The following is a 25,059-nucleotide window of genomic DNA, read 5'->3' on the forward strand; positions in this document are numbered from 1 at the left end:
TTTTTGTATTCAGATTTAGACAACAGTTTTGGAGCCAATGGGACACTGGCACCATGGCTCCTGAGAGTACTGCAGCAGCTTCTTTGATTGAGCTGGCATGACAGTATAATACAGTATCGTCAGCATATAGTTGCACTTTAATATTTCTACAGACATCTGGTAAGTTATTGACATGGCTGAATAAAACAGGGCCCAATATTGAGCCCTGTTGTACTCCAGCAGAACAAGTTAGATATGAAGAGAATTAATCACCAATTTGAACTGCCTGTTTCCTGTCTGACAGGTATGATTTCATCCAACAGAGGGCGCTGTTTGAGAAGTTAAAATGGGTTAATTTGGCAATAAGCAAGTCATGATTAATGGTGTCGAAAGCACGCTTTAAATCTAGAAATACCGCAGCTACAAAGCCGCCTTTATCCAGCAGGCTCTTTAAGTTTTCCAGGAAAATTGCAAGTAGCAGTCTCTGTTGAGTGAAGTTTCCTAAATCCAAACTGCATTGGATGAAGAGTGGCATAGCCATTATTTAAGTGTTCTGTCAGTTTTGTGGTAACCCATTTCTCTGCTACTTTGGAAATTATGGGCAAGATACTTATTGGTCGATAGTTCTCAGATTTGGTTTTGTCCCCAGCCTTAAAGACTGGGGCGACCCTAGCAATCTTCCATGTTGATGGTACCGCTCCTTGTTTTATGGATATTTATTATTATAACTTTATTCAAGACACAGGAAGGTCCACATAGACAGCACACTACATAGATTTACAAGATGTGCAATTGGGTCAGCAAGAGCCTCTTTATGGGTTTTCAAAAAGTCACTAGTAAGACCAAATGTATCTCTGGCCTTTGAACTTTTTAGGGATGAGATTATTTGTATTACCTCCAGGACAGATATTTCTTCAATGCTAAACATTGGTTTGCTTGCATCGACAGGATTGTGAGGATTCTGCGAGCAGTTAAAGTGCTTTGTCAGTTCCTCAACTGAGCTAATGAAAAATCAGTTGAGATAATTTACAATGATGTCTAGATTGTTAGTTAGCTTATCATTTACCTGGAGCTGTAGATCACTTAGATAGTTGGACTTGTCCCGGCTCAATAATTGATTTAAATTTTTCCATATTAGCTTTCCATTACCATTTGCCCCTTTTATCGTCTCAATGTAGAACTCAGCTTTCAATTTGCGAGTCATCCTCAGAACTTTGTTTCGTAATGATGTAAAAATGTGTCTGTCACTTGCAGTTCTTGTTCTTAGAGATTGCTTTAAAGCGTTATCTCTACTTTTCATTAATTTAATAATTTCATTGTTCAACCAGGGCAGATCATTTTTACGTTGCTTGGAATTACCTTTTTTTGTAAAGTGCGTTACAATGTCATTTAATTTTTTAATGAAACTATCTGAGCTGGCCTCAATGTCATTATTTTCTAAAATATTAGACCAATCTACATTTTGGATTTCCACATTCAGGAATTGTTGCTGGCTTTTGGGTATGAAATAGTATTGTTGACCTCTAGTGGATGCCATTAGGTGCGTCCTCTTAATTTTCCTCAAGTACAGGATAAAATTGTGATCTGATAAGCCAGATAATAGATTAAAAGTCTTAGAAATTCTTTCAGGTTTATTAGCAAATATTAGATAAATTGTTGTATGTGACGTATTTGTTATCCTTGTTGGCCCTTTTATAATTTGCGTCAAATTGTACTTGTCTGTAAGCTGCTTAATTTTTTTCCTATCTGACTTGATGTCCCAGTTGATATCAAATCACCAAGAAGGGTGATTTCCTTTTTAGAGCTGCAATGATTTAAAATTGTCTTAAGAAGGTCATAAAATACATCCTTTGCTGAAGGAGGTTGATACACGCAAATCACAGTAAAATACATTGCAGAACTAAGTGATATATTGCGACCAATACACTCAACATTAACTTCTTTAGGCCACCATCTGGGTGCGTCAGATGTGGCCAGACAATTATGGCTGGCGTAGTGATAAAGTGCTTCTGAGGGATACGCGGGAAGGCGAACCACATATGTGAGATACCTCATGAATGCTTGAAAGAGAACCTCCATGGCATTACTCCCCCCTCTGATATATAAAGCAAAGGCATATAATACCGTACTTTAGAGTCCTCAGGTTTGATGGGGTGACCAGGACAGGGCCTTTTCTATATATTCAATGGTGATATTAAACACATTGCCAAAATGCCCTTGGGGGAGGTATTCAGCTTTCCTATAACCCCACTCTGGATCCATATACAGGCAGGTTCTGACAAGTTCCCTTGACTGCCCCCTAGTGTTCTGCTTTAAATAATAAAACCTGTATTTTCCTCTCTCAATTCATGCTGTCAGTGCATGCTATGACCTACCTTATTGTCCCTTGGAGGCAGAGAGGCTATTGTTTACACTTCAAGTAGGCTACATACAGGCCATGCAACTGAGGTCGTAAATAACAGTATGAATAAACCAAATCAGACTATTTTCAAACCATCAAATAATTTCCAACCCCTCTGAAGGATCATCTAGGAAAGACTTCCTTTGAGTACACCAGTCATTGTTTTTATATTTTGCAGGTGTTTCAGGACCAGATGACAAATATCAAAGCTAATGAAAGCCAAATTATCGTCACATGATAGCTGATGGGGTACAAGAATATTGCTCTCCACACAGACTCCTCATCTACATGCAACTCATTCCCGATCGAACGTGATTTGTCAATACTACTTGGACTCCAAACAGACTACAGACAGGAACCTGAGCTCAGATACCAAAATCCCATTGTCTATTCTGCATTCATATGCAGGTATCTGTATAGATTAAATATAAGTAGACGAATGCCACCAAAAAAGCATACATAAGAGGAAAATGCAATATTTCTGAATCATTTGAGGCCTATTTACTTTAGAGAGAATCATTCAAAAGTTTCATATAACTTTTAAGAAGCAGAATGGAAATATCTTTCAAAGCAATTAATAATAATAGTTAGATGGATAAATAGACAGAAAGGTTGCTTTGTCAATGTCATTATTATTAAAGCAAAAAAACAAAAGCATTGCACAAAATTCACACCTGACCACATTCCACATGGACTCTCTCTCTCTCTCTCTCTCTCTCTCTCTCTCTCTCTCTCTCTCTCTCTCTCTCTCTCTCTCTCTCTCTCTCTCTTTCTCTCTCTCTCTCTAGAATATTAAATACTAAATATGTAAGAAGACAAATTAAAGATACACTGTGCACTGTATTTACAATGTGTAGTGTATGTACATTAGTCCAATCATTGTGAACAGACAGAAATCGTGCAGTTTCATATTTACAAAGTTTCTCTTGCTTTGAAAGTCCAGTGGAATGATTCTGTTTATGAGGTCCTTCTCTCATACCAACAGCCTACGAATCTGGCTACAGTGATCGACGTTGTTCTATTTCTCCCAATAGATCTGGCAGTGTCTTCTGGAGTGCTTTCAAAATTCTTGCCTGTCTGTGTAATCCGTGAGAAGTTTGTGTTCCGGATATCTTAGTATGACTGGCAGGAAGTAAGGAAGTGCAGCTCAGTTTCCATTTGGTTTTGTGTGCACTGGGAGCACAGTCTGTCTTCTCTTTGGAGCCAGGTCTGTCTGTGGCGTCCCTTCTCAATGGCCAGGCTGTGTTAACTGAATCTGTGCAAGGTTTCTTACTTTTGGGTCACGGTAGTCAGGTATTCTGCAACTGTGTATTCTCTGTAGTAGCATGCCAATTTTCCCAGATCTTTGGTGGATTCTTTCCAATGTACCAAATAGTTCTATTTTTGCACTCCTTATACTTTGGTATTGTCTGTTGTGGTTGTTGTGTGTTGGAAAGAGTCCAAGGACAAACTGGCTTAGGGGACTCTTTTTTGCATGCAACTCTCTGTGGGTGAGGGCCTTCTTGTGGAGTGCGAGTGCATGTGGAATGCTGGGTTCTATGTGCAGGTTAGCCAGTAGTTTTGATTAATGGTTACATAAAGCACTCAAAATATGTGTATCATTTATAAAATCGCAAATCGTGTTAGTCCAGTTGTTGTCGTTTTTGGCAGTAACGGGTGTTTTCTAACGCCATTCGGCGATGAATACTTGGTTAAAGGTAGCCTCAGCCTAGTACTATGGCGTCTAAGAGGTGGCAACCACAAATAACCTGTATGATGGCCCACACAGCAGTATAATTTCGAACCTGTCAGACGTGAGAGGGTGAATGAGGAATTGCCGAGAACTGATGGCGGTCAAAGCCAAATAAATGCATGGTCAGAGGAGAATGAGTGGAGAGTTGCTATCATTTAGCAACCAGCAACGAGCGCTGGAGCTAGTCACTGAACAGCAAAGCATACAATAACAACACTTTTATTTATTTTTACTGTCAGTGAATAGCATCGAGTGAAAGTCAACGTTTTATTTATATCTAGTGACAGCAATTATGTCGTAAGTACCGGTAAACTTAGTCAGAAGATCTAGAAATAGAAGGCATAATGCTAGCTGGGCTAACTTAGCCTATCGGACAGCAATCAGTGCACTTGAAAATGAGTGCCTGCAAGTATTACCGATCATGGTGTGACATCATTCAACCATAAATTTACCGCAAATACGACCAGACAGATGTACATTGAACCATAGACATCCTATAGATAGACGGAGCATTGGCTGCTGGGACGCGAGAAATACGGCCGCCATCTTGGAGTGGTCAACTGGGAGCAGCAACAACAGCAGAAACAGGATGCCGGGCTGTTGTTCAGCGTATTCCTGCTCAAATCGGCGGACAATCCATAATATGAATCGGGGGATTACTTTTCACAAGCAAGATTTAACATTACCGTACTATTGGTATAATTAGTATTGAATAATAAAACACGCCAAACCATGTGGCCTTTATCATAGATACACGTATGACAAAAAAACGCATGAAAATCAGTGGTATTCAGTGAAGTATGATTAATTAAATGCGCTGACAGTTCATTGCTCCAGCCAAACGGATTACACTGAGTGGAGCGGATGACCACTCCAAGATGGCGGCCCCGCGTCTCGTCAGCGCCAGTAGGCGGTAGCATTCGATGCTCCGTCTATCATATAAGATGTCTATGGTCAGAACAGTCTCATTAGTAATGAATGCACGGAGAAGGATTCACAAATGTATTTTGTGATTTATATATAAATTACTCTCTTCTCACATATACATTTCAATGCACACACAAATGGATTTCGGTGCATAAATGTAAAATATAAATCCATGAATATATTAATTTAAAAGTATTTGCAATTTTCATGAACAATGTATTTGGATGTTGTTACATTTATATACAAATTGTTAAACTTGAATTAACAAGACGCTTTTCATTTGTGAACTTGTTTGCATTTGTGTGTGAACTGGACTGTGGCTGTTTCCCAATGTCAAGGAAGCACGCTCAACGGCCGCCCTTTTAAGGACGCAACGTCATAGAACGCCGACAAGCACTGTTCCAATGTTGAGGACACTCGAAAGCCGCGCCATTTTTGCGTCCTTTGTTTTTGAGAATTCCGAGATTTTTCAAGGATGCATCGCTGCATCCTAGGCAAACCAAAACTACCCACAATCCACTGCGTTCACACGCTGCACGGGATATAAAAAATGGCAGAGGGAGAGCAGTACACGTTCAAATGTAAGTGAAGTTATATTAAAGTTTTTCAGGAATATTTTGTGCCGTATTGGTTTTTATAGATTCATCATGTTAATGCAAATATTCAAGCTTAAAGACCTGTGCCACTTTTCAAACGTTTTTGCAACTTAATGATACGTTGCTATATTTTGCATGGACGTAGCTGGTGTTAAACACCACTGTCATCAATGTACATTTACTCGCTCACAAGATTACATTATTTATGTATACCTATTTATGTTTGTGTTTAATCTTTTTTTTAGGGTCAGCCCAGCAAACGGAGGCTTTTGTGCACCCAAGGGTGACCCACAAAAATGTTGTCAAATAAATGCACCACCGATCATTTGCAATGTTTGTAATTTGTAATGAACGTATATAATTGCCTCTCCTGGAACCGTCACCTTATCGTGGTGGAGAGGTTTGCGTGTCCCTGTGAACCTGAGGGCTGTGTTGTCTTCAGCCTTGTGCTCCTGGTAGGGTCTCTCATGGCAGAGTGGTCTCAGGTGAGGGGCCAGACTAAGAATGGTTAAAAAATACTCAATGAATATCGAAAAAAGAGGAGATGTGACCCGGCCCGGAGGAAGCCCGGGGCCCCCGTCTGGAGCCAGGCCCAGACGGAGGGCTCAATGGCGAGCGCCTGGTGGCCGGGCTTGCCACGGAGCCCGGTCGGGCACAGCCCGAACAAACTACGTGGCACCCCCCCTCTCTTCATCTCATGGGCCCACCACCTGTGGGAAGACCAGGGCCGGATCTACCATTAGGGCCCACGGCACTGCCCAGGGGCCCCAACCATTCCCAGCCAGTGGGGGGGCACCACACGAAAGAAACTTTTTTTTTATTTTTATTTTTTTATGAATGTTTGTACTCTTAAAATAGTTATACATGGTATTATTAAATAGGGTATTCATTTAAAATTCATTATTAAAACGAATGTCATAAGAGCAGCAATATAATGATTCTGAACAATATAGTGGCCTAATGTGACAGTTAACCCCCCTCCCATAACCTGTCAATTGAGCCAGTGTGAAAGACAACAGGCATTTAGCCGCAATTCAAAATGTTCCGGTGTTGGATCGTTTTTTCATAAAAACAGCACTAGAGAGAGACTAAAAGTAAAGTGTCTTAGAAGAACTGCAGCGTCCTGTGATATCTATGCACCTGAACACAACGCAGTAGTCGGCAGAGTAAGACCAAGCCGGCTACACTTTGTGTCATTGTGTGTGTGTTAAAATAATAATAATAAAAAAAAATATCGAATTTTTTTTTCCTGATTTTTTTCGGGGAGGGGGGGGGGGGGCCTTCGGACATTTGTGCCCAGGGGCCTATGATTTGTTAATCCGGCCCTGGGGAAGACCCGTTGGGGTCGGGTGCGCAGCCACATGGGTGGCAGCGAAGGTCAGGGGTCTCGACGGACCAGACCCGGGCGGCAGAAGCTGGCTCTGGGGACGTGGAACGTCACCTCGCTGTGGGGAAAGGAACCGGAGCTTGTGAGGGAGGTGGAGCGCTATCAGTTAGATCTGGTGGGGCTTACCTCCACGCACAGTCTCAGCTCTGGTACCGTACTCCTGGATAAGGGTTGGACTCTATTCTTCTCCGGAGTTGCCAAGGGCGTGAGGCGCCGGGCGGGTGTGGGGATACTCATAAAGCCTCCCTGCGCCTAAGGGTTGTAGGGGGGAAAACTCTGACTGTTGTTTGTGCGTATGCACCAAACAGCAGCTCAGAGTACTCGGCCTTCTTGGAGACCCTGAATGGGGTCCTGTATGGGGCTCCACTAGGGGACTCCATAGTTCTGCTGGGTGACTTCAACGCCCACGTGGGCAACGATGGAGACACCTGGAGAGGCGTGGTGGGGAGGAACGGCCTCCCTGATCTAAACCCGAGCGGTCGTTTGTTATTGGACTTCTGTGCTAGTCATGGATTATCCATAACAAACACCATGTTCGAACATAAGGATGCTCATAAGTGTACCTGGTACCAGAGTACCCTAGGCCGAAGATCAATGATCGATTTCGTGATCGTGTCATCTGATCTGAGGCCGCATGTTTTGGACACTCGGGTAAAGAGAGGGGCGGAACTGTCAACCGACAGTTGGATCAGGGAATGGGGAAATTTCCGGATAGACCTGGTAAGCCCAAACGAATGGGGCGGAACTGTCAACCGACAGTTGGATCAGGGAATGGGGGAAATTTCCGGATAGACCTGGCAAGCCCAAACGAGTAGTGCGGGTGAACTGGGAACGTTTGGAGGAGGCCCCCGTCCGGAGTTTTTCTGGCATTCCTGTGGAGGTTGGGGGCATTGAGCCGGAGTGGGCGGTGTTCAAAGCCTCCATTGCTGAAGCTGCGGTGGCTAGCTGTGGCCTCAGGGTCTTAGGCTCCTCAAGGGGCGGTAACCCTCGGACACCGTGGTGGACACCGGTGGTCAGGGAAGCCGTCCGATTGAAGAAGGAGGCCTTCCGGGATATGATATCCTGGAGGACTCCTGACTCGGTTGCAGGGTACTGACAGGCCCGAAGGGCTGCAGCTGCTGCCGTGTCGGAGGCTAAGCAGGGGGTGTGGGAGAAGTTCGGAGAGGCCATGGAGAAGGACTTTCGGTCGGCACCAAAGTGTTTCTGGAAGACTATCCGGCACCTCAGGAGGGGGAAACGGGGAACCATTGTGATGGAAAATCTACATGTTGTATTGTTTTAATCTATGTATGAATTTAAGTTTTGTTGCTATTCTGTGTAATTTTAAATAGGGCCTAGGTTCTACTCCTTGTGGGTCATCTAAAGTGTAAAGCCATCAAGGGTTGACTGATGCATTTTGATCGCCTGCTCTTTCTGTTATCTTTAAATCAGCTTCCAAATAATGCTTTGATGTCCTCAACACTCTGGCTAACGTCAACAAAGCCAGAGGTTACATTGAACGGCCGCCGACCCCACCTTAGCCTCGGTGGGGGAAGCTTCAACTGTAAAGATAACAATCTGGTGAACAAAGACTTTTAGTATTGGGGGACCACCCCCTTCAGGACCCAAACGAACTGAATAAGAACTCATTGATTCAGACATTCGAGGGACTTTCCTCTAAGCGTGTCTTTAGTATATGAAGTAACACGCCGTGAGAGCTCCCATCTGAGGCCTCAGATTATTATTATTGTATACCTGTTTTTATTGTTTGTTGATGCATATTGAGATGTATCTTTGTTAGTACTTTTTATTACAAATATATGCGACCAGCAATTGCCTACAAGTATTGTGTGCTTTTTGCATCTAAAGATCTCATCTGTCTCAGACGCAATATCTAATAGAGAAATTGCCACGACACCATCCAAGCTGTGTACAGTAAGGATGGGACTCTGTTGACCTCAACTGAGGAGGTTGTCAGACGTTGGAAGGAACACTTTGAGGAACTCCTGAATCCGAATAACACGCCCTCTATGTTGGAGGCAGAGCTCGAGGTTGATGGTGTTTCGTCGTCAATTTCCCTGGTGGAGGTCACTGAGGTAGTCTAACATCTCCGCAGTGGCAAAGCCCCAGGGATTGATGAGATCCAGCCAGAAATGCTAAAGGCTCTGGGTGTTGAGGGGCTGTCATGGTTGACACGCCTATTCAACATCGCGTGGGAGTCGGGTACAGTGCCAAAGGAGTGGCAAACCGGGGTGGTGGTTCCCCTGTTCAAAAAGGGGGACCAGAGGGTGTGTGCCAATTACCGGGGTATCACACTTCTCAGCCTCCCTGGTAAAGTCTACTCCAAGGTGCTGGAAAGGAGGGTTTGGCCGATCGTCGAACCTCAGATTGAAGAGGAACAATGCGTTTTTTTCCCCGGACGTGGAACTACGGACCAGCTCTTCACTCTCGCAAGGATCCTGGAGGGGGCCTGGGAGTATGCCCATCCGGTCTACATGTGTTTTGTGGATCTGGAGAAGGCGTATGACCGGGTCCCCCGGGAGAAACTGTGGGAGGTGCTGCGGGAGTATGGGGTAAGGGGGTCTATCCTCAGGGCCATCCAATCCCTGTACTCCCAAAGCGAGAGCTGTGTTCACGTCCTCGGCAGCCAGTCAGTTTCGTTCTCAGTGGGTGCTGGTCTCCGCCAGGGCTGCGCCTTGTCACCAATCCTGTTTGTGATATACATGGACAGGATATCGAGGCGTAGTCTTGGTGGGGAGAGGTTGCAGTTCGGTGGTCTGAGGATCTCGTCACTGCTTTTTGCAGATGATGTGGTGATGACTTCCCTTTCCCGGGCCACATTGACCAGCTCTGACGGGGGGATCCCGAGGCGTTCCCAGGCCAGTGTTGAGATATAATCTCTCCACCTAGTCCTGGGTCTTCCCCGAGGTCTCTCACTGGACGTGCCTGAAACACCTCCCAAGGAAGGCGCCCAGTGGGCATCCTTACCAGATGCCCGAACCACCTCAGCTGACTCCTTTCTAAGTAAAGGAGCAGCGGCTCTAATCCGAGTTCCTCACGGATGGCTGAGCTTTTCACCCTATCCCTAAGGGAGACGCCAGCCACCCTTCTGAGAAAACTCATCTCGGCCGCTTGTACCCGCGATCTCGTCCTTTCGGTCATCACCCAGCCCTCATGACCATAGGTGAGGATAGGAACGAAGATCGACCGGTAGATCGAGAGCTTTGCCTTGCGGCTCAGCTCTCTTTTCGTTACAACGGTGTGGTAAAGCGAACGCAATACCGCCCCCGCTGCTCCGATTCTCCGGCCAATCTCACACTCCATAATACCCTCACTCGCGAACAAGACCCCGAGGTACTTGAACTCCTTCACTTGGGCTAAGGACTCATTTCCTACCCGGAGTAAGCAATCCACCGGTTTCCTGCTAAGAGTCATGGCCTCAGATTTAGCGGTGCCGATCCTCATCCCAGACGCTTCACACTCGGCCGCCAGCCGATCCAGTGAGTGCTGAAGGTCACAGGCCGATGATCCGAAAATCGAAAATTGCAAAGTGCAAATGTAAAACAAATCTTTTTTGTGGCATTTAAATGTGTCAATAATGATAACAAATAAAACCTTCTAAATAATAAATTCTTTATACAGCCACATTAAAATAAGAAAATTAGAAACTTTTCAGTCCTCCTTTAAAGCAATAATGATAACAAATACAATATTCTAGCAACTTCGACAGAATGTGGGGCTATCACGGCATTAACAATGGCTTCTGTCTTGGTGCGAGCACTTGAGATTTTTTGAGCTGTCACCGAATCTGGGAAAATCTTTCTTAGCAAACCAGATGTGCAGTCCATTGATCTGTAGCTATTGTGTTGCTTTATAGTGTGAAAAGCAAGGGTACCCTCTGCAGCCGTAACAGAAGTGTCGGTTTTACTCACAAAAAAGTCGGTCACTTTACTCGATGAGCTCTCTCCTCTTGCTGCAGTTTTGTGTTTTGCAGAGTGCACGTGAGCTTCCAAATCGCTGCCACCTTTATTTGCCACTGACACGAAAGTGCCTGCTCTGCATGTCATGCACTCAGCTTCCGAAGCATCACGGCCGAGGCGAAAACATGGGTATTTTTTCTTTAGTTCTTCCGTGAACTTACATTTACGTTTAGGCATGGCTGCAGATGTAATGTGCTGTTGTAAACAGAGTGGAAGCGGCAAGGTGCTCAATGTTGCCAGATTGGAAATGGCAAAGTAACGTACCAAAGGCTCAAAATGGTCGTATTTGGAGGATGTTTTGACTTTGTTTTGGTTGATGTGGTTGTCAATGAGGGTGCTTAATGTGAATATGTGTTTGTCTGTTGAACGATCATTTGGTGAGAAGCCGATTTGTTTTTTGCTTAAGGCATTATTGTCAGACAGGAAATTAAGGAGTCCGCTATTTATAATCATACAGAGAATTTTACAGCCGTTGCTGTTGAGGCAGACCCCACGGTAATTATTGGGGTTTAATTTATCACCACTTTTGTGGATTGGGCTAATCACTCCTTGGTTCCAGATGAGTGTCTTAAGCAATTTTAGTTTTAGAAATTTGAGATCTGTATATTTAAGCATTTCATTTGGAATACCATCAACACCACAGGCCTTTTTTGTTTGAGGGATCTTATTTTTTCCTGTAGTTATTTAAATGTTATTGGAGAGTCTAGTGGGTTCTGATCATCATTAATTACTGATTCTAGTGTTTGTAATTGATCTTGTATATGGGTGGGAGAAGTGGTTTACCCATACATCTCCATTTGAATGTGTAAGTCTTCCCGTTTTTGTTTGTTTAGTGTTATCCAATTTTCCAAGAAGTGGTATGACTCTGTGGATTCCTCAGTTGCGTATATCTGGTTTTCAACATGTTGGTATTTTTTCTCCTTATTGTGTTTCTGTATTGTCGTAAGGTCTCATAATAATGAGGATGTATATTGTGGTTGTCTGGTTCTCTATGTTTGAACGATTCCTACGTTTTTTCCTACTGTTTCTGCTTTCATCGTCAAACCACTTCTTGTTTCTTGTTCTAGTTTTTCTTAGTTGGACCGTTTGAGACTTTCAGGTTTGATTGCAAGGCTGAGAGGTCAAAAATGTAAAGGCTTCCTACTGCCAGGGGGATCCCTTCACTGCTGCAGTGAAAGTTCTTGGAAAGTTATCTAGAAGTTTCTAAATGGGTTTTTCGCCTCATGGTATGCTTATAAGTTTAGAAACAGCTATCCTTCCAACTTTTTATTATAGTGTGTAGTTTATTGGGTTTTAATGCCTCCTCGTTAGGTTGTGGTTTTTGAAGCCGGCCGCGATTTTGCTTTGGTCTGATAGTGGTGCTAAGGGGTTGTCTATCTCTCTCTCTCTCTCTCTCTCTCTCTCTCTCTCTTCTCTCTCTCCCTCTCTCTCTCTCTCTCTCTCTCTCTCTCTCTCTCTCTCTCTCTCTCTCTCTCTCTCTCTCTCTCTCTCTCTCTCTCTCTCTCTCTCTATTCTCTCTCTCTCTCTCTCTCTCTCTCTCTCTCTCTCTCTCTCTCTCTCTCTCTCTCTCTCTCTCTCTTTTCTCTCTCTCTCTCTCCTCTGTATGTGTGTTCATTCACCTACGGAGGTCAACGGCCGCCGAGGCAGTTGGACACCAAACAAAATTGCCCTGACCGTAGCTTCCCCCCAAGTTCCTTCACCCGTCCACCTACCTTAACAGAACAACAGAGAGAGAGAGAGAGAGAGAGAGAGAGAGAGAGAGAGAGAGAGAGAGAGAGAGAGACAGAGAGAGAGAGAGAGAGAGAGAGAGAGAGAGAGAGAGAGAGAGAGAGGGGAGAGAGAAAGAGAGAGAGAGAGAGAGAGAGAGGGGGGGGGGGGCGAGAGAGGGGGAAGAGAGAGAAAGAGAGAGAGAGGCCTCCTACAGTGTCAGTGTTCCAGGTTTTGTGTCTCTATCTTTCTCTCGAGGCTGGTCTTGCTGTCAGGTTATTAATCCCCTTGATGATTTATGATTTAACCCGCTGAGAACGATGCACTATTGCGTATTGTGGGATTGCGATCAAACTAATGCCGTCTAAAGGAACAGTCTTGTCCGGTCTTTCTAGATGCTTCCAGGATGCCGGTCGGATCCGTCAGACTCCACAGCATCAAAAAGCTGGGACAGGATAACAATGCCTACGATGTTACAGACGGTATGTATGTGGGTTTGTGCATGTCTGTGTGTGTGAGTGAATGAGGGGGTGAGTTAGTTATTGTGTGTTCGTTGCACGTGTGTGTGAGTGAGTGAGTGAGCGAGCGAGGGGTGCCTGAGTTTGTGTGTGTTGCACGTGTGCGTGTGTGTATGAGTGAGTGAGTGTGTGTATGAGTGAGTGAGTGAGTGTGTGTGTGAGTGAGTGAGTGTGTGTATGAGTGAGTGAGTGTGTGTGTGTGTGTGTCTTGCACTTGTGAATGTATGTTTGGTGTGTGTGAATGTGTGTATTGCACATGTGTAACCATGCATACAGAATAATGCGAAATTGCAACATGCTGTGTTTGATTTGTCTCCCAGAACCGACTTCCTACATGTGAGTCTCCCTCCACTATTCTCTCGTACGGTACAGTGTATCTCTGTGTTGGTGTGCTGCACCGAGTTATGCTATGTGCTGGTACCCATGTATCAACCCCCCCCCCCCCCCCCCCCCCCCCCCCCCTCCATACACATATCTGTTTCCCTTGACTCCTGGCTTTCTGTTCATTCCACAGGACCATGACTACGTCTCCGAAGGATGACCAGTAAGTAGTGGAGCATATCATCTATAACTTGGACAAATGCTTTCTTTATCACGTTCACCACCCACAGACCACTGTGCCCCCCCCCCCTCCCCCTCCCATTCAGAGCTAAGAACAAGGCCGAACAACCGGCCATTCGAATCGGTTTCTTTCAGCTGGTAAGCTCCCTTCCCCGACCTTTCATTTTAGGTGTCAGTGTACTGTTTCATTTTATTGTATTTCTTTTCGAAATCTCTAAGTCTCTGAGGACAGTTTTTTTTTTAACAATATCTTTGTTGAATTTTCAGTGTACAAACTTCGACGTTGTCATGAATTGTGACACTTTACAGATTTTAACCCAATCCCCCACCCTCCCTCCCTCCCTCCCTCCCTCCCTCCCCATTTACTCTCTCTTTGTACCTTCCTTGTATTCTCTAAGGACTGTTTAAACTTCCTGTGCCCTGTGTGTCTCTGTGTGTGGTTGTGTGTCTGTGTGGAACGCATCCATGCACATTTGTCATTCGTTCCACATGTTCGCAACACCGACCCACTTCTCAGATAAAAAAATATATACTTTTCCGATTTCTGCGTAGTTCCGCTTCGCCAGTAAGCGCGATGTCTTGATGATGGTGGTGGGGACGCTGTGCGCCGTTCTCCACGGCTCGGCCCAGCCGCTCATGCTGCTGGTGTTTGGCATGCTCACCGACACGTTCATCGACTACGACATCGAGCTCAACGAGCTGATGGACGACCGCAAGGAGTGCCTCAACAACACCATCCGGTGGAGGCAGAACCTCACCGCCACGACGCAGGACTGGACCAATGGGTCGTCGGCGTGGGAGCTCTTCAAACCGCTACAGAATCGCACGTGCGGGTAAGGGAGGCCGACATGTACCGTTTGAAACGGGAAAGTGTCAAATTACTCACTTACATTTTTAAGTGGCAAAGTACGATTTCGGCTCGATTGACTTTGGCGGCACATTTGTGAATTTTGCAGAGTCATTGCCAAGACATCCAGTTCTTAGCATTCATAAAACTGCGAATCGCTAGCCTCATAGCATAATTCCCGAAATCATATTTTAAGGCTCATCATATTTAGTGTCAAAGATTGCCTAAGTCAAATAGATGACTTAGGCAGATAGCAGGGGTATGACGAGATCTCGTGCCACGAGATCTCGCGAGATCAAACGCGACGATATTACCTGTCGCGTTAAAAATCGGTCTCGCAAGATTTGTGATTTATCCAAACTTCTATTGGTCGCCTATGGGGGCAGTAATGCTCCTTTGCTACATCTTACCTGCCAGAACCTAAAGAAGGAGAAGGAAAAGAAGAGGAGGAGAAGCAGGGGAAGCATCGAAAGCAGCCATAAGCTGTGTTCAAAATCGTTCCCTATCACGGATATAGTGTACTATATAGGGTGCTCGCCATTTTGTAGTGGTTTTCGAATTCTCAGTGGTTGATTTCATGCACTATATAGTGCACTTAAAATACCCAAAATTCGAGTGTACATACGATGTAGCCTACATGTTACTCCCGTATACCACAATGCAATGCGGTCGTGTTTTTCCGGAGGAGAAGAAGAGGCTGAATAACCGCGAAAACGAATACATTTAATCAAAGTACATTTTGGGTACTTTGATTTGGTTTTGCACATAATATTGTTTGCACTTGAAAAAAATAGAATTATTTAATTTAATTTATTTTAATTTAACTTTTATAAATTTTAGTTTTACTTTCAATTTCATGCATGTAAAGAGTTATAATAAAACATTTCAAAATGCATGCGCGACTTGGTTAAATAAAAGTCTGTTGGTCCAGTCATATATTTTGTCATTGTAGTTTTCTTAGAATCTCGTCTCGTCTCGTTCTCGTGAACCCAATATCGTGTCTCGTCTCGTCTCGTGAGCTGAGTGTATCGTCACACCCCTAGCAGATAGTGATTACGGTAGTGATTCAGCAGCCTTAGGAGAGTAGAGTTAGGTTAGCTAACACAATTTGGCCAAAATATGATTAGGCAATTATCCTATGAGGCTAACGAAATGTAAACGGCTTTGATTATTGGGCAATAGACTCGTTCATAATTGTGACCTCATGTGGCGATAGATGGTGACCAACAGTCATTTATTCAGACGGAAATCTTTGATATTGCTACTTTAAGTAGACTAATCTTCTGGAACAAATTTCTGTGATTTGTGACATTTTCCGATGTGCTCCTGTGTTCCTCAGGATTTTGGACATTGAGTACGAGATGACGAATTTTGCCTACTACTACGTGGGCATCGGAATAGCTGTGTTTATGCTCGGCTACTTTCAGGTTTGTTTCTAAGATGCGTTAAGTATCCTTATGCGCCACACACTCACTCACTCACTCACTCACTCACTCACTCACTCACTCACTCACTCAATCACTCACTCACTCACTCACTCACTCACTCACTCACTCAGTCACTCACACACACACACACACACATACAGGTGGGGCTAAAGGTCCCAAAAATATCCCCAAATATGTATTTTGGGCTTAGTTTCCTTGCTTAAAGGCACCCTGCTCCCTGGACACCTCCATGGGGTTCAATTCAAGGCCAAAGGTAAAAGTTCTTGTTTGCTCTTTAGGTTGCTATCCTGCACACATATGAATAACAGTCTCTCTTTCTCTCTCCCTCTCTCTCTCCCTCTCTCCGGCTCCCTCTTCCTCACCCTCTCTCCCGCTCCCTCCCTCCTTCTTATTCTCTCCCATTCTCTCACCCCCCCCCCCCCCTCTCTCTCTCCTCAGATCTCACTGTGGGTGACCTCGGCCGCCCGGCAGGTCCAGATCATCCGGAAGCTGTACTTCGGCAGGGTGATGAGGATGGAGATTGGATGGTTCGACTGCAACTCCGTCGGCGAGCTCAACACGCGCATGTCTGAGTGAGTGTGCTGACAAAACAATGTGAAGACATGTTGTGACATTTGGCTATGTGTTGTCAGGTGTAAATATATGTTCTGAACTATCATCTTGTTCCTTGTTATTCTCTGTTGAATTTTGTTAATAGCTTATACATTTCATCTGTTATTATTTGTTATTAACTGTTGTTACATGTTATTGCATGTTCTACGTTATTCTTATTATAACATTGTCGTTGTTATTAACATTGTCATTGTTATTCACAAATTATGTTAGTATTAGTATATTAGTTATTAACTGTAATATTGTTCCTTATTATTCTCTTAATTGTAACATGTTATCATGTGCTATTAACATGTTATTGCATGTTGTTCTACTCTATTAACATTGTTGTTGTTATTTAAATTGTTGTTGTTATTTAAATTGTGGTTATTAACATTTTCGTTGTTATTAACATTCTTGTTGTTATTAACATTCTCGTTGATGTTAACTCTTACCACATTAATTTACGTGTTACTACCTCTCATTACATGCTGATACGTGTTATTAACTGTTATTACATGAATTGGCATGTTATTATTACCTCTCTTTACATGCTGATATCTGTTATTAACTGTTATTACATGAATTGGCATGTTATTACCTGTCATTACATGCTGATACGTGTTATTAACTGTTCCACGATCCATGAGGTCCAATTCGTATAGCATTATTTATGTTCCATGGATTTAAAATGTGTCCAGGTAGAATTATTCCAAGCAATCGAAATTACGTTAATGCAAATACGTTGCAATAACAGTAAAAACCTGTCCATGCTTAGAATTACCTTCTGAACATATGGGGGTGCTATCTGAGCATATGAGTATCAGTAATGAACATTGGTAATGTGGTAAGTGCTAGTATTCATATTTGCAGACAAACCAACTGTAAATGTACTACAGAAAACCTTAGCTTTTCAAACTTAAAATAAGCAATTTTTCTCTATTGCATTCACAGTTTTAGCAAAAGTAAACCAAGGACATGTATTGTAAGTAATGCGCTCTTGTGTATTTGAAACTCAGAGCTGTGGGGACTGGAGTATCTGTACACAGCCCCCCCCCTCCTAGATCTCTTAGCAGACACTAGCATGTTGACAGATGAAGAGAGTTGACACAGACTTAGGCAGCATCCACCCAGCATCTTCAGAGAAACAAGTGTACATTATTGTTATAGGACAAACAAATATTTCAGGGATTCAGTCGGATACTAATGAAACAAAAATAGAAGGAACTTATTGTTGTGGATGGGTTTAGCCACGGCTGAAAATATGGAAAAAACTGAGCTGTAGATGAAGAGCGAACTTGCAAAAAGGATGAAATCAACTTTTGATTAAGTAATTAGGTATTCAATTTAAGAGTGTTGATATAATTCGATTTTTCTTGCCCTGGTGCTTACAATCAATTGTCCTATATATTTTATTACGGATGTCTTCTTTATTATGAATGCTTACAGGTAAGACTGCGAACACCATTAATCACTGGATCAGTGGTTAAAGAATGGTGTGCATTCAGGCAAGACTGTGTGCACGGTGTGCTGTGAATTTGTGCATCGGCTGCTTTAATGTGGCATGTTTATTTGTAGTTTTATTAATGAGGAACTGTTCCAAGGATTTGAGGATCCTGCACATTTCAAAACATATTAGACAAATTCACCCGCCTTTCTATTTTTACCTCTGTAAGTATGTGTCTGCTATACTTCTTTTGCGGTTGTGTGTGTGTGTGTGAAATATTGTGAAAAGTCTTAATATGCTTTTGCATACATAATATCTGGCTAATGATGTGTGTGTCATTTTTCATAATCCTGCCATACAACTTTTAGTCTACACACGCTGCATTTTTGGCTGTGATTATGGTTTGCCTTTCTTAGCCCCAGAAAGTTATGGAACCACAACCGCCCGAAAAATGGTTGATCAGGTTTTCGGGCCTCCCCTGTTTCCTTGACAATAAACCATTCTAAGAAAAACGAATTATAAGGAGCTCCTCCTCTTAATCCCTGTGTTGCCCCGCCCTCGTCTGTGACAGTGACATCAACAAGATCAACGACGCCATCGCGGACCAGGTGAGCATCTTCATCCAGCGCTTCACCACCTTCGTCTGTGGCTTCTGCATGGGCTTCATCGGAGGCTGGAAGCTCACCCTGGTCATCCTTGCGGCAAGCCCCCTCATCGGATTGGGAGCTGGCCTCATGGCGCTGGTCAGTGAGACGCCGGCGACCGAATATAAGATCCCCATGTCTCTTGTCTCCTCTCTCTTCCAGCGAGCCCTTCTCTCCTTCTCCCTCTACTCCTCTCTCTCTCTCTCTCTCTCTCTCTCTCTCTCTCTCTCTCTCTCTCTCTCTCTCTCTCTCTCTCTCTCTCTCTCTCTCTCGCCCTCTGTTTTCCTCTCTTATTTTCTGCTTCCCTTCTCCTTTTCTCTTCTCTGCTCCCTCTCCCTCTCTCCTCTGGTCAACTTCAACCCCTTCCTCCTTAATCTCTCATCTCTCCTTTACTTCTCGTCTCATCTCCATTGGCTGCTTCTCCGTTATACTGGTAGAATATTAAAATCCTAAACATAAACCATGAGCAATCTCTCACCTTCTCTGTCTTTCAGTGCCATCTCTCTCTCTCTCTCTCTCTCTCTCTCTCTCTCTCTCTCTCTCTCTCTCTCTCTCTCTCTCTCTTTCTCTCTCTCTCTCTCTCTCTCTCTCTCTCTCTCTCTCTCTCTCTCTCTCTCTCTCTCTCTCTCTCTCTCTCTCTCTCTCTCTCAAATTAACATAAAATTGCTTTATGGCTTGAACATTTCTTGAACAATATTGCCAAATCAATATCATAAATAAAATTTGGAGGTACAACAACAAAAAGCAAAGCAGAAAAAAATAATCCAAACACGGTGACAAAAGATAAACCAATCGGATTAAAGATCAAAATCCTTATTTTGGTGCCGTTGTTTATTCTAGTTTTTCATTAATTTGACAGGGATAGTACACATTAAATAACATGGCTGTAACTGTGCTAGAGTTCGCCAGTAAGACTAGTCCCTGGGCAAGTATAAAAATCACATTCAATAAAATAACTTTTGAGATTTATGGGTAAACCTGTGCTACTAAAGTGGAGACGTCCGTAGGGGAATGGCTGTAGTATGATACGGACGACAGTAACAAATATAGTTCACTAGCACTAACACTTCCTGTCTCTCTCTCTTTCTCTCTCTCTCTCGCTCTCTCTCTCTCTCCACCCATCTCTCTCTCTCTCTCTCTCTCTCTCCCCCTCCCCCTCCTATCTCTCTCTTCCTCTCTCTCTCTCTCTTTCTCTCTCTCTCTCTCTCTCTCTCTCTCTCTCTCTCTCTCTCTCTCTCTCTCTCTCTCTCTCTCTCTCTCTCCCTCCCGCTCTCTCCCCCCCCCCCCCTCTCTCTCTAGTCTGTGGCGCGGCTGACGGGGATGGAGCTCCAGGCCTACGCTAAGGCGGGGGCGGTGGCCGACGAGGTGCTGTCGGCCATCCGCACTGTGGCGGCCTTTGGTGGGGAGCTGAAGGAGGTGGAGAGGTAAAGCAAGACACACACCCCAGATCACAGCAACAGCTTGAGATAAGCTTGTTTATCACAAGCTAGGGACCATTGACGGCGAAAAGTTCACACACTTCATGGGTCCAAATAAGAGAAACCTAAGGCCCCTGTTAGGCTCTGCTAAGCTCTGAGAAAGTAAAGCTAGCTACACAAAGCTTCACACTAAAAATTGGTTTCAGGAATCAGGATTGTACAAAGGGTCTGAGGTGGCTGAAATAAATGACAGAACGATATAAATCAGAAGTTGATTAAGAATATAAGAGCATATAAATTGCGATTTGCCAAGAGAATTAACTGAATAACTGAAATCAGTAAAAAGTAGAAGAAATTAGGAGGACATTTGCAGAAAGTCGCCTGTAAAACTTTAAAACCGCCATTAGCGCTCCATGTTGTGAATTTCGTAGGATGTGACCGGCCCTCCCTCGCCCCCTGCAGGTACGACCGTAACCTGATCCTGGCCCAGCGCTGGGGCATCCGCAAGGGGCTGATCATGGGCTTTTTCACGGGCTACATGTGGTTTATCATCTTTCTCTGCTACGCCCTGGCCTTCTGGTACGGCTCAGGCCTGGTGCTGGACTTGGAGTACACGCCCGGGACGCTGCTTCAGGTACAGGGGCCATGGGACCCTGGGGTCATGGGACCGTGGGGTCATATATGACCATGGATCTCTTCATGCTAACTATTTGGTGTTCGCTGGTGGGAATGCTGCTGCTGGTTGTGTTTTGATGTGTTTGTCTCTGGGGATGCGCTTGATTTATTGAAGTGGAACACAACTTAAAGTAGTGTCACACATGTATTGAATCATAATTGTAGGCTTAATATTGAACAAGATTTTTTTTTTGGAGATTATTCCTAACAGGTGCAATGTGTAGGATTTAGGATTTAGTGCCATCTAGCGGTGAATTTGTAGATTGCAGGCAACTGAGTACCCCGCCTCAATCCTGCCTTTTCAATGAGAAGGTGAAGTTACGGTGGCCTGTAAGGTGCCAGCCAGTAGGTACTTCCAAAAGGATGTCATGGTCTACGACACCAATGAGTAGCCAAGTGTCAAGGGAGGAGGTTTCTTGTCATAGCTGACAAGTAAGATAGCGATTATGATAATTAATAGTTCCATGTGTGGTAGCGTTCTAGTTGTCTGGCAGGAAACTGTACAAATATTGTAGTGGTTCATATTTGCATGGGATCATACACTAATGAAAACCTACTTCGAATATTATATTAAGTATCTACCATTCCCTTTCACCTGCTGTCACTTAATTCTACACAGTGCACCTTTAAGGCTGTGATGAAACGATTCACAATGAATAACAATAATATAATAATAATGTCAATATTAAGCGTCGTATTTCGATGTTTTGCACATTCATGCGAGTGGGAGCTAAGTGCCAAAACTAAAACGCTAACAATGATTGGTTATTTATGACTATTCATGATTTATTTACAATTTGTTTATCGAGAACTGCCTGAAAACAAAGAGGCTTGAGTAGCAGAGGAGAAACGTCATGCCGTCGACCTACATAGCGAGCCCCAAACCCGGAGGAATGGCTGCTATTAGAGGGTTGACACGGCTCTCTCTGTGTTCCTGCTTCCCAAGGTGTTTTTCGGGGTTTTGATAGGTGCCATGAATCTGGGTCAGGCCTCTCCGTGCCTGGAGGCCTTCGCTTCGGGCCGAGGTGCTGCCACCATCATCTTTGAGACCATTGACAGGGTTCGTATCGTTGATGTGATGCTTTTTATTCAATTCAAACATTCCCCCGAGTCCCATCCATCCGAGACTAGTGTAACCCAAGGGCTTGTTTTCTGCTCTGAATCCCTTCGGCCTGTGAAGAAATGAATGGCAAGAACATGTTGTCGGTTATGTTAGTTTAAGTTATGTTTAACTTTTTATTTTTTTATTACTGCATGCCTTTTTTCATAGGTCCTCATCACGCCTTAAAAACAATTTACAACGCGGCTATTCCATGTCACGGTACGGTAACGCAGTCTCATAACGCTTTAAGAACTTCCATTCCGATATGTCCTCCGTTTTGTCCCAGGTGCCTGAGATCGACTGCATGTCGGAGTCTGGCTACAAGCTGGACAGGGTCAAGGGTGACATCGAGTTCCACAACGTGACCTTCCACTACCCCGCCAGACCGGAGGTCAAGGTACGGAGATACAGAGTTAATGTGTTTGTATCGGAGTGGATAAAACTTGCACGCACTGTTATAGACCGCACAAACACTTGAAAAGAATTCTTCATAATAATGAATCGTTTGATATAATTCTCCCTTCAAAACTCCAAAAATTCTCCCTTACAAACTGAGGCCTGTAATAACTGACAGTTTTGAGCAAATTGGCAGCAATTTCTGCAGCCACTCAAAGCTCTTTCACGATTGATTTTGTCTCCTAGTTATGTTGGTAACATCTTGTTATTGTGTATGTGTGTGTGTGTGTTTGTTTGTGCATCTATGTGTGTGTGTTTGATTGTCTTTTGTGTTTCTATATGTGTGTGTTTGATTGTCTTTTGTGTTTCTTTATGTGTGTGTGTTTGATTGTCTTTTGTGTTTCTATGTGTGTGTGTTTGATTGTCTTCTGTGTTTCTTTATGTGTGTGTGTTTTATTGTCTTGTGTGTTTCTCTATATGTGAGTGTGTTTCCATCTCTATGTGTGAGTTTATGTATATGTTTGTCTGTATGCATGTGTGTGTGCATGTGTGTGTGCATTTATGTATGTACATGGCTATCTATTTGTGTATGTACATGTCTGTCTATTTGTGTTTGTGTGTGTGTGTTTCTATGTGTGTGTGCTGAGGGCAGATCCTGGACCAGCTCAGCGTTGCGGTGAAGACCGGGGAGACCACAGCGTTTGTAGGGCCCAGCGGGGCGGGAAAGAGCACCGCCGTTCAGCTGATCCAACGCTTCTACGACCCAAAGGAAGGCATGGTAACAAAAACACCTCAGAACTCGAAAAAACCAACCCCTCTTTAGATGGTTTGGATAATCTTATAATGAAGAACATCCATCTTCGTTGTAGGCTAGAGAATTGCAGTCTCAAAATGGGTTTTTGCATCGGTAGAGGGTTTTTTCGGCGGGAATCCAGATATCTATCAGCGTTGCCAAGTAGTTTGTTGCCGGGAAAAAAAGGGCATTTGTTAGAATTACGATGTTTAGCCAATCACAGTGAAGAACACTCCCCCAGCGCCCAGCCTTTAACCTCAAGACAACAGTAACAAATTAGCCTCTTTCAAAATGGTGTAGAGGACATTGGTTTAAATAGAAAAATAAAGAAACACCCCCCAAAACACATTAAAGTTGCGCACAAGGAAAGCATGTGTACGCCAGGTAAATAAAAAGAAAAAAATTGAACAGGGCTGCCGTTGAACTCTGGAGACTAACTGTGCCGCTACACACCCCTTAAAATACCCAAACGTCACCTTTGACCCACAAACTCCCTTCCATATCACTTTTCACCCCCTCCAAGCCTGATACAAACGACCCCCCCGCCCCCCTCCCCAGGCCCCCTCCCCCCCAACAGGTAGACAGGAAGCAGTTATCATCCATTACATCATTGCGCCGGTGGGCCTTAATGGTCTTATTCTGTCACATTGATTGAGCGTAGAATCATGTTCCACACGCTTGGGAGAAAATTGCTTCTCTGTGTAAAAGGAAGGGGATGGGTGTGGCTGAGGGCCCAATCACATTGAGCCAAAATGTGTGCAGAAAGCCGTAATAGCGAGCGAGAAATGCGGCGCTCCACGCTGGCCCACCCCCTACATCAGTCTCTTTGTGAAACCCAGAATCGAAAAGAACTGTCTGTTTCAGCGGCGTTTGTTCTGTGGTGCGTGATGGGGAGTTTCGGGAGTTTCGATCCACCTCGCCAAATTCAATCTTTTGGCGAAGTGGTGATTTCTGTACATTGGTTGGAATCATGCTCGTTCATTTCGTTTCTGTCTAGTTTCTACTATTTACTATTTAGGAGACACTTTTATGGTTGGTGAATTCGGACACAGGTCCTTAAGGAAGGGCTTTAGGCTTTTTTTTAAAAGGCTTAAGGTTTGACTGAGGACATTGGGGTGGGAACCCAGAACCAAACCAACACCCTTAAAATACTGCAGACATCCATAAATGGTGACTCCAAAGACATATATACATAGATGCCATGTGGACTGCTTCGGCCAGTGGCCGCTCTACGTCAATTTCGTCGCCAGTGTCGCCACATTGGACTGGTAAAGACTGGCCTGAAAACAAATAAAAGTAAAGCTGGCATCTGCGCTTTTCTTCTGGATAAAAATAAGGCACGTATTACTCAACCAATGTTAATCAGTCATTTTTTATACCCAAGACGAGTTTATGATCTTCGTGGAGTACAATTCAATGTTTTGTCTCTGGTTACTGATAATCTTGATAGTTATGCTATCATCACTGCTAGACACTCAAGAGAGGAGTGTGTATCAAAGTTAGGCTGGCATGACTTTTTATCAGACTAACGTCATGGAAAATTGTCGAAAAGAATGTCAAGCATGGATTTGGCTTATATTCCTTGTGTTATAAACCAGAAATCAATTTTACTAGTAGATTAAAAGGTAGTTTGCCCTTTATAATGTTATTTAAAGAACTGAATATTAATATATTTAGTAATTGTTAAGATAATTCTAATCTATTTTAGATAATACAAATTATTATTCATTATAAATACAGATTTTCTTTTTTTTTATGTCTGAGCACTTAACTCCACCTATTGGGTTTTCCCCACAATCAGGTCACAGGATGAGGGTGTTCTAACCATTTATAGTGTCGGGAGTAAGATGAAACGCTGAGCAGGTGTACCCTGCGGCCATGTCAGAGATCCTGACATGGTGTGCGTGTGGTGACGGCTGGCTTCGCCTGTG

The 25,059-nt window shown here is 43.8% G+C and overlaps 1 protein-coding gene across 2 annotated transcripts in view; it reads left to right on the top strand.

Annotated features, from left to right (window-relative positions):
- Positions 1–12,827: 12,827 nt before the first annotated feature.
- The window catches only part of LOC115541989 (bile salt export pump), a 40,300-nt gene continuing 28,068 nt past the window's right edge, over positions 12,828–25,059 (top strand). The window contains exons 1-14 of one of the 2 annotated variants that reach the window (XM_030353990.1): positions 12,828–12,963; positions 13,084–13,170; positions 13,527–13,542; positions 13,721–13,750; positions 13,854–13,905; positions 14,320–14,600; positions 15,954–16,041; positions 16,501–16,634; positions 18,672–18,843; positions 20,044–20,168; positions 20,625–20,796; positions 21,784–21,897; positions 22,226–22,336; positions 22,988–23,113. In XM_030353990.1, coding sequence (XP_030209850.1) covers positions 13,095–13,170; positions 13,527–13,542; positions 13,721–13,750; positions 13,854–13,905; positions 14,320–14,600; positions 15,954–16,041; positions 16,501–16,634; positions 18,672–18,843; positions 20,044–20,168; positions 20,625–20,796; positions 21,784–21,897; positions 22,226–22,336; positions 22,988–23,113 — 1,497 coding nt within the window. In that variant the 5' untranslated portion in view covers positions 12,828–12,963; positions 13,084–13,094. Of the gene's footprint in view, positions 12,964–13,083; positions 13,171–13,357; positions 13,543–13,720; positions 13,751–13,853; positions 13,906–14,319; positions 14,601–15,953; positions 16,042–16,500; positions 16,635–18,671; positions 18,844–20,043; positions 20,169–20,624; positions 20,797–21,783; positions 21,898–22,225; positions 22,337–22,987; positions 23,114–25,059 lie in introns of those variants that run through there. The other variant, XM_030353989.1, reaches the window with a different exon arrangement.

The sequence above is a fragment of the Gadus morhua genome, chromosome 4 (genome assembly GCF_902167405.1).
Source record: "Gadus morhua chromosome 4, gadMor3.0, whole genome shotgun sequence".
NCBI lineage: Eukaryota > Metazoa > Chordata > Actinopteri > Gadiformes > Gadidae > Gadus > Gadus morhua.